At 34.9% G+C, this 10,552-nt stretch overlaps 1 protein-coding gene and 1 long non-coding RNA gene across 2 annotated transcripts; both read left to right on the top strand.

Annotated features, from left to right (window-relative positions):
- Positions 1-983: 983 nt before the first annotated feature.
- Positions 984-2,086, top strand: LOC138316949 (uncharacterized). Its single transcript, XR_011207689.1, has 2 exons — positions 984-1,465; positions 1,794-2,086. It is a non-coding gene; the product is annotated as an uncharacterized lncRNA (long non-coding RNA).
- Positions 2,087-8,051: 5,965 nt separating this feature from the next.
- On the top strand, positions 8,052-10,546 carry LOC138315040 (zinc finger protein OZF-like). The gene is made up of 2 exons (XM_069255767.1): positions 8,052-8,157; positions 8,722-10,546. Exon 2 carries the CDS (start codon positions 8,742-8,744, stop codon positions 9,720-9,722), a length of 981 nt encoding a protein of 326 aa, XP_069111868.1. The 5' UTR covers positions 8,052-8,157; positions 8,722-8,741; the 3' UTR covers positions 9,723-10,546.
- Positions 10,547-10,552: the final 6 nt, after the last annotated feature.

The raw sequence follows: 10,552 nt of genomic DNA, 5'->3' as shown, positions 1-10,552 counted from the left end.
TCGACGTATGTAGAAATGATGTTATCCCCCTAATCCGCTTCAATATTTACTTTTATCTACCATTGAACACGAAATTTACATGGCAATAACAGAAATGGGTTTACTTAGTACGTTTATCTGTTACCGAATCAGAAATAAATAATACATAGAGTTTGGAAGCACCTGAATGACAGAGGAACGTGCGGGTTGTAGGCACTTTTCTTTGGCTGAATACTTTTAAGTGTATTCGTTTCAACATGATATTTGTACATTATATCACGGTCGTACATGGCCAGTTTTTCCAATTAATATGTATATTAAGTAATTTTATCTCAGACATTCAAACTGAAAGTACATTTTCTTTAATAGTACTTTTTAATTATTTTCTTCTGTTTTGTATTTGGCAAAAAAGTTTTTTAAAGTGCATAATTATGTTCTAACCTTGCAACAGATGGGTCGTATAAAATTACTTAAGATCACATATAGTTTATCCCCAACCCACATAAATAGACTGGAAATATGTATAAGTACACTTCAAGCGATTATTCGTGTATATTTAAAACTAAATCCCTATGTAATTGTTACGGACAACAATTCAACAACAGGTCCAAGATCTCTATCTTCTATCAATAGTTCTCTGTAGGACCACACAACGTTAATTAAAAATTCCACCCTCCAGGACACGTATAGCCTGAGGTGTCTTAGTTTTAGTATGTGTACACTTACACATCATAGTGATAAAATTTATGATTTTTATAGAAAATTAATTGATAATAAAATTAATATGTTAACGACTATAAAAGTCAGAGATTTCCCTGTATCCTTACTGACATCATATTTCAATGATGAAGTTGGTGTTTTTATTGCTTGCACTTTGTCAGGCAGTGTGGGGCCACGGCCGAATGATGGAGCCCCCTCAGTGATCTACAGTGTGGCGATTTTACCCCGGGGGACTCCCGATTTCAACCAAATTATAACTATATGGAACTGTTTTGTGGGGGATTTCAGGTAAGTAAAAACCCGAGGAAGGAATACAAAGTGTAATCTCCGTAGACAAAATACTAAACGACCACCGGTCAATAAATAACATAACAACAAACCCTTGTATATGCATTCCATTACCATGTGACAAATCTCGGTGATTCTTGATTGTGATAATTTCGCCAACTAATTTGACCAAGATTTATAGAATACCATTAATACCTCACTATGACTGCTGGATTGTTTTATGTTAAACTGTTTTATATAAACTATTATGTGTCTTTTTATATTGACTTTGACTTTAAACATATGTTATTGTCATAAAAGGACAAATGGATTAGGCACAAGTTATTTCAACCCGAGTTTTTGGACAAGCATCCTCTTAAGTTTACAAACGGTGAATCCAAATGGCCGGTTACCTACGCTGGGTTTTATGATTTAGAGGTTCAACTTCCGCCGGATATGACGTGCGATCAATGTGTCATTCAATGGCACTACAAAGCAAGTAAGAACAAAACAGAACCGTGATTAGTATTTGCTGAAAAGCAAATATTTTGTCTAATCAAATTTCAAAAGAGGTAAAAGGTGTAAAGTTGCATGAATATCGTATTCATTGAATATAGAACTATCAAATATCTATAGTTGCAAAAAAAATACGTTAAGAAAATTTGTGAAAAATTAATAAATGAAGTATTTTCCCTTAAAAAGAATCCCACAAAATTCAGCATCAAGTTTTTGTTTTTTTATGTATAAGCGAAATGATCTTAATTTGGCTTTTGAAACATTATATTCCATTTTGTCTGAGTGTAAGTTGTGAATAAAATTATTGTTAGGAAATAACTGGGGTATCGATGAAGCGACAGGGAAGGGTTGCCTTGGCTGCGGTGATCAGGAGACCTTCATCAATTGTGCTGATGTCAGTATATCCGGGACGGGATCCACCTCTAGACCAGCTCCCGCTACAACTGCTGGCCCAACTTCTGCTACAATTGCTGGCCCAAGTACAGCGTCATCCACATCAGCACCTGTCACTACCCAGCCGACGACACCACCAACTATAGACCCGTGTTCCGATCCATAACTAACGTAGAATTGTTTGTCTTCAAATTAAAGACCCTCAATCCAACTCACTCTTTGGTTATTTATTTATTGAAATATAAATCAATAGTTTAAAAATCATTAATCATGTTATTAAACTAAGCACTTTTAGAAACAAAAAAAATGAGTTTACATACATTTACTAAGTAAGCGAGCTCTACCTTTCATACACAAAAAACAATTCAGTAGGTAGAATCAGGGACCAATTACATCCTTGAAAATAATAAACAATAATGGACTTTCCTAAAAGGTATGTGAAGATGGGTTCCTTCACACAAAATCCTATTAAGCTTTTAACTTTGCCCTCGGGAAATTATGATAATTTCTTAGGCGAGCAAACTTTCTTGTGATACTGAATATGAAGCAGACAGTTTATAGTACCCGACATTATATGTCTGGCCTAGAAAGCTTGTGTCCAACATTTACCTACAAAGGACCTGGATGTGTCAAATTTACACCTTCCAATGAACTTACGAGAATATCTAAAGTACAATCATAATCCGCCAAAGGTCCTACCCAAACATCATATGTCATTAGAATAGGTCAATAGGTCAATCTGAAATTGTTAGTGCCTGCTTAGATACATCCTCGATACTCCTGGGGTTCCAATCACTTACGATTTCTACACCCCTGGACTATTTCTAGTAAAACTGGAGGCAACAGAACAGAACAGGTAATTTACTTGTTTGATGCACATCAAAATAATAGTAAAACGTTACACTGTGGTTGGATGTGTGGCTTTGAAGTTGGGCGTCTCTCTACTGTATCTCTGTAGTCTCTAAAAGGAGCTTTTTGCTGGCCTGTAATTGGTTCAGATTTTTCCACTGTGCTGGCTTCAGTTTTACTACGAGATAGTCTAGTGATGTAGTTATCGTAAGTGATCGGAACCCCTGGATTATCGAGGAGGACTTACTTTGGATAGTATTCGGGTGATGGTTGTTCAGAGGTGAATTGCTCTTTCTACAATGAAATATAACTTCGTAATGTCTTGTTTTGTTCATTTTAAAAAAACACTTGAGTGAATGGAAAAGATTTTTTTTTCATTTAACATAGTACAGCGATATCTGTAATTATAAAGTGACTCCTTCAGATATGTTTTCATCTAATTAAGGATTAATTTGAATAGATTTTTTATGTTATGAAGATATATAACACAAAAATCTGAGTGTACTCTAAATAAACCGCGAAGCGGTTTATGATGAGAGTACTCTCAGATTTTTGTGTTATATCTCCATAACATAAAAATATATTCAAATTAATCCTTATAATTCAATTTACTAAATATATTCTCTTCAATATTCAAGATTTATTTTGGGACTCTTTTGTCTATGAAATCATTACGCCGTCATCTCAGCGAATGAGAAGCAACGTTATAAACAGCGACGCCATTTTTTCCTTTATGGGCTGATAAAGTAAATTTTTAAGCCAATGAAAATGCTCGTAGCAAGCAAAATTGAATTATATATATACATAAAACATAAAACAAGAACAGAACTATTACGATGCATTAACTTTGTGTTGTAAGTTGTAAGATATGTTTATATGGCATCTTGCATGTTTATCCACGCATTCAAAGTTTTAAATAGATAACTGAAGAAACAATAGCGTGTCAAATCTTTCTCCAAGTAATGTCACTTATAACTTGAAATAACATCTATGATGAAATCTGACAATATACAAAGAGTCCTGGGCGGATATTTACATGTGATAGTTGGTGTGTAATGAAATCTTTGAAATAAAATAGAATTGTAGTGGGCGCGTGTGTTATTTACCAACATATATTACAAGCAATTATGAGGCAGGAATATTTGATCCCTTGTACCAAAAAGCTGTGTTGGCGATAACCACGGTATATAAAGGTGACAGGTGTTTGACCTTGCAGTACTAAGGTCTGCCGGTTTACTGTAACCTAGTACTGCTGAACTAACATCACCGACATCGATATCACTGACTTTACTGATCGAAGTAAAGTGTGCATGTACTAACAATAGAAAGCATGAAAAAATGAAGGAAATGGTTCTGTAGAAAGGTGCATCTTTCGTGTGACTCTCTTTGATTATGTTTTCTTTATGTTCATTATTATGCATGTGTAGTATTGATATAGCTTTATCAACATGACAACCAAGGATTTATAAGTGAGATATACGTCCTTGTGACAACAGAGGAAGAAGTACAATATTTTTGTCTTTGGTTAAAAACATGATCTCATCAAACTGATAAAAAAAGAAATGAGATTCGTATTTTGGATTTTCACATAGAATTATTTTTATGAAATCGGGTGACTTATTTACCCTCTCAAATGCATATTATTCATGTATTGACTACGTGTAGGCCTTTTTAATAATATCCCTACTGATCCAGCATTAATACCAGTTACATCTCAACAACAGGTGCAAGATCTTTATCTTGACTGTATTGAAGCAGTTCAATTTTTCGTTTATCTGACTGTGCCAGAGACAGGTATAATTACCCACGGTCTGTATCCTATCAAACAATAAAATCCATACCGAATGTTATAACATTTCATTATTTTTATTGTCTTTTTGTTCACAGTTTTAATATTTTAATATGTTAACAACTACAAAAGCCAACCATTTCTTTATACCATTGCTAAAAATTGTATACCAATAATAAGGTTAAAGTTATTGCTAGACCAAATTGAGCCATCTGTCGGCACAATATTTTGGTACATATCGATACACGGTCGCTGATCCTAATGTCTCATCCGCCTTACCGATAGTGGTTATGATGTAATAACAACTCCTCCACCCAGCCTCCGGCAACTTTTATTTTTCGGTGACGTCACATTGGCCGATTAAGCCGTAATTGCGATACATTTTACCACAGTTGTCGTTTCTATTATTAATTATAAGTATAATACTGGGTCAAGGACCCTGTATTATACTTATACTTATATTAGAAACGAACACCTGTGCATTTACAGCGTATCTCAGTGGCGTAGGAAGATCAAACGTAATTGAGGGTAGGGGGGGGGGGGGGGGCAAGGTCCTCAATATTTGGAAAACCCCCCCCCTCGCCCCACACCCACAAGAGGAGATTAATTCTTTAATTCAACACACAACCATATATACTTTATAAACTTTTTTCATATATCGTTGTTGCTATCAAACCCAGGATGGTAGCTATTAGAATCGGTCGCTTTGCCTGCCATGTTGTTGGGATTTCACATGGTTATGAATAATCTGTTTACTTTGATTGGCTGGTCAAAACGATTTACGTGTGTTGATTGGTTACTTGTTGTTGTAGATTTCATGTGTGTAAGGTGTACTAGTGGGGAAATTATTGCAAACAAATTATCATTATATAAACCCAGAGAAGTCCGAATGTTGTTTTTTTTTCGGACATTATTCTCAGAAAATACAGAAGGCGGAACTACACGTACTGAATAGAATCTTTTCAGAAGCGCGTGGAGGATCTTATATAGTCTAACTCACAGGGACCTGGCACGATTTTTTTAAAACTAACAGTATACATATATATATATTATAGTATCAAGGGTATGAACTCGGCAGTAGAGAAAAACGGACCTATTTTTTGAAAACCGTGATTATTTTAATAAATGGGTAATATAAAACATTGACTGATATCTTAACTTAAAGAGATATAATTTATCTTTCCATTGAGTGCTTGAATGAAACAAAATTGGCCAAGTATTGACGAAGTTATGGCTTGATGAATCGGGAAATTTATGAAAAATATGCCAGGTAGACATTTCCCTTTCCGGTCGAAATGTCGTCTAGGCTCTAATGGGCACCTCAAAGACCAAGCCAAGATCACAAAATCTACTCTTCTGGTGGTAATCAGTACCATAACTGTGTTCATCCACAATCTCCTTTGGAGGTGTCATGACCCGTACTTTGTAGAAACTCCATTTAAACATCGTGTAGCTCACTTACTTTAACCGTCACCGCCATGTTCTTTTTTCTCTCGGGACGCTTCTCGACTTTACATATCGTGACTACATTATGCAAATTATGTAAAATTGTGCTAATGAGTAAACTCGAGAAGCGTTCCGAAGAACAAACATGAACATGGCTCAGGTGACGGTTAAAGTAAGTGAGCTACACGATGTTTAAATGGAGTTTCTACATAAGTTACGGGTCATGACACCTCCAAAGGAGATTGTGGATGAACACAGTTATGGGTACTGTTTACCACCACAAGCGTAGATTTTGTGATTTTGATCTTGGTTTTTTGAGGGTACCCATTAGAGCCTTAGACGACATTTAGACCGGACAGGGATAATGTCTACCTAGACATGTTTTTCGTAAATTTCCCGATTCATCAAGCATAACTTCGTCAATACTTGGCCAATTTTGTTCATCAAGCACTCACTGAAAGATAAATTATTTCTCTTTAAGTTAAGATATCCGTCAAGGTTGTATATTACCATTTATTATAATTTAATTACGGTTTTAAAAAAAATAGGTCCGTTTTTCGCCGGACCGCCGCAGTTCATACCTTGAACTATAAACTACATATATGTATACTATTGGTTAAAAAAATTTCGTGCCAGATCCTGTGGTCTAACTAGTACTGTTAGCTAATGATCATGACTATTGTAAAAAAACTGTACGTTGCAAGCAATATATGATGGCAGTTCATTGCCTGGCCTGGCACATAATTGCTACTTCGTGGAATTATTTGTATTATTAAATAGATATAGTAATTATCAAACACATTTAAACCATCAAATTATATCAAAGCTATTATTGCAAAAGGCATATTAATTGAGAACCATTACAGAAAAAAAATTGGCGTAGAAACACTTATAATTATATATTTATACCAAATATAGTTAAGATTTTCTTTTCTTTTAACACATTTTGTAATTACAATGAGTTTGAAATGACATTTTCGGCAATAAATGTTGTTTCATTTGCTTCAAAAAAGTCCGGCATCAGACTTTCATTCTTATTAAGCCTTGGTGGACAATGAAAAACGTATCGGAGCTTGATCAAAACGTGTAAAACGTAGCAGACCTCATCAGATCGTAACAGGCCTAGAGAGAACGTAGTGGTAACCTTGATAGACCGTGCTAAAGCCGCAGTGTACACCTTTAACCTCCGGTAACAGCACTTTCCCCTATATCCGACCTAACTAAACTTGAATACAGACCTAACTAAACTTGAGACAAAAATAGCCAAAATTCCACGGCGCACCACGTTTCGGGCAAACGGGGCTACCGTGGTCGCCAGGAACATAAACCTAGCATAAGTCGCTAACACAGATTAGTTGTTGTAACTATTGAGAATATTATATAATGTATGTATATTGTATCATATATGTACGAACGGTCACATTGTCCAATGAAAGATCTTACAAAGTCGTTCATCTGCATCATTTATATCTATTTTTGCTTACAAAATTAATTCTGTTACACAAAAATGAATTTTAATTTGTAAGACAAATGAGTTTTGTAACACAAAACTGGATTTTGTGTTGAATTTACAAAAAACTCATTTTGTTCTTACAAAATCGATTTTGTTTCGAGAAACCATACAAAAGTAGTTTCTCCACGTCAAAATTTCCTTTTATACGCAAAATTCATTTTTTATCAAAGTCTAAGTGAACTTTGTTATGACAAAATTAATTATTTTTTGTCATAAAAAATCGTTCGCAGAAATTATTTTTGTCCTAAGAAAAGAAATTATATTTAAAAAAAACTTATCTTGTGACAAAATTAATTTCCGTGTACTCAAAGTTGATTTTGATAAATTTCGAAAAAGAGAAAGTTCCGTTTACAGTGTAAAGGACATGAAGCACCAACGCGGTACGCAATCAGGCTGTTTCAAGACATTTGCAAAATTAGATTGAAGACATTTGCAATTTATGCATGAGCGCATCAGCACAGTACCCAATTTGCATTATACCTAAATTATGTACAGAACAACGCATTCACACAAACATGTTCAATTTTTAGCCGAATTACGTCATATCATATAGTATAACTTTGTTAAAAACACCAGTAGAATACGACGTAATCGAACCAGCCCCGATTTTTTGTACGAACGCGCCTAAGATTAATAATAATTCTCATTTCCGGTTTCTTCAAGATTGTACTGCAAGATCACACTGGTTTGTATCACTATCATTTGATCATTGGATACTATGAATTAGTTCTGTGAAGTTGTGATTCACTCCATTCTTTACTTCTGTACTGTTGGACCTAATTTCACAACCCATGCATGTAGAACATGTAGCTTAGCGCCGTATAACTTTCACTGGCTACGTACTTAATATTGTCATAATAATGTCAGCAAAACCATGTTTTGAAAAAAGTTTCTAAACACTGGTCATTAGCATATGCTTTATCAATAAATTGAGCTACAAATAAAAACAATGTACCTTGATCTCCTTGATGTACTTGGTACTAGTACTTAGCACTTACAAGTTTGGTTTTACAGATTTGATCCCATCAGGCTGTGTATTACAACACATATATATACGTAGTTTGTTTCAAATAATACATGCACTGCAGGATTTTACACATACTGCAGCTTGTACTTTCACCACTAGTACCAAGTGTATCGAGGATATGAATTAACCAAAAATGTTTTACATTAACATGTTTGTTTTTGTATTTTTAAAAATGTATTTTATGTTGTTTATAGTTTTTCTTTTTCTTTTACAAATAATCAGATTTTTAACATTCTAAGAAAATGGAATGTGAAATCAAAGATGAGAACCCTTTCCCAACTGCGGAAGAAATAACAGAGATGGCCAGAGAACAGCTGACAACAGAGCTTACCATGTTGCAGACAGTTCAAGCTGAAGAGTCATTAGAAAGAGATAAAAAATCTCAGGATGAAAATGTATCAGTAAGCGAAAAACCAGAGTCATCAGAAAGAGATGAAAGTTCTCAGAATGAAAATGTACCAGTAAGCGAAAAGCCAGAGAAGGTGGATGATAAAAAATTTCCATGTGAAATCTGTGGAAAATGCTTTCCTACAAAAAGGAAATGCAACCTCCACTTGAAGACTCACAATACAGCGAAGCCATTTAAATGTGGGGTATGTGGAAATGGATTCAAACATTCTGGAGACCTTAAGAAACATATGATGATTCATACAGGTGAACGACCTTTCACCTGTCAAATATGTGGGAATAGTTTCTCGAGGAAGGGCACACTGCAGAGCCATGAACTAACACATGGTACCTATAAGGCGTACAAGTGTGATGTGTGTGGTAGAGGATTTGGACAAAAGCGGGCATTAGAGGTGCATAATAGGATTCACACTGGAGAAATGCCTTTCAAATGTGATATATGTGGAAAAGGTTTTAGACAGTCGGAGTGTTGGAAGCGGCATTTGATGATACACACTGGAGAGCGTCCGTATGACTGTGACATCTGTGGGAAAAGTTTTACACAGGCAGGACACATACGGTCCCATCGTAGGATACATACAGGGGAGAAGCCTTATCACTGTGAGCACTGTGGAAGAGGATTTAATCATAAAGATGGACTGAAACGTCATGTCAGAATACACACAGGAGAAAAACCTTATGAATGTCATATATGTGGACGAGCATTCACTCAAACGGGAAGTCTGAACACTCACTTCAAGGTTCACAATAAAACTAAAAAAGACACCCCAGCACCGGTACCGGTCATGTTTATACAAAACAATGAACATCAGTAGACATGTATATCTATACTGTCCTTATAACTTTGATCTACATTGTAAATCTAGTTTGAATTACTGTTTCACACACCTGTAATTAGCCATGTCAGATATTATATACAAATGAATATGTACATCCCATGCATGCAATGTTTTGAAAAAGTTTTCTTATTAATAAATGATACTGTTTTAAACAGTACATGGTACTGGTGCACTGGAGCAGTCTTTTGAGAAGTTTTACATACATTTGTTTGTATTTAGATTTAATATATCCATGAATTATGTTCTTTTTATAATCTGGAGGCACTGCTTTTGGACACAATCTGATCTATCAGAGTTACTTCCCTTCCTTTCACTTCATCAATGGGTATAGCTAGATCAAGAGTGAAACGAGGGGAAGTAACTCTGATAGATTGGAGTGATTTTTACATTAATAATAATTCAAGTGAGAAATCATATTAAGTTATCAGTTTGTTGTTTCCTCACTTATGCTTAATCAAATGAAACAATCACAAAAAATGATGTAGCACATCAGCATGTACATGTATATGTTTACTAGGGCAAATAACTCTGAAATATGAAGATATTGGAGCTCGAACCCCTGGTGGCATTTATGAAGAGGACACATTATAAATGGTTAAAGACATGATTGTTAATGGAGTGATATATATATTTGTGTTCCATATCTACAGGATAGATTGAAATCAATGAGATGGAGCTGTTTTCTTCCTAACATTATATATGGATGTGAATGCGTTGGTGAGATGGAGTAGTGTCTAGTATTCTCATACAATTGCTTATACTTTAAGATATATATTATATAAAATATATATTGTACATATATTCAG

This window comes from Argopecten irradians, chromosome 2 (assembly GCF_041381155.1).
Source record: "Argopecten irradians isolate NY chromosome 2, Ai_NY, whole genome shotgun sequence".
Lineage (NCBI taxonomy): Eukaryota > Metazoa > Mollusca > Bivalvia > Pectinida > Pectinidae > Argopecten > Argopecten irradians.
This window is presented reverse-complemented; position numbering and strand designations above follow the sequence as displayed.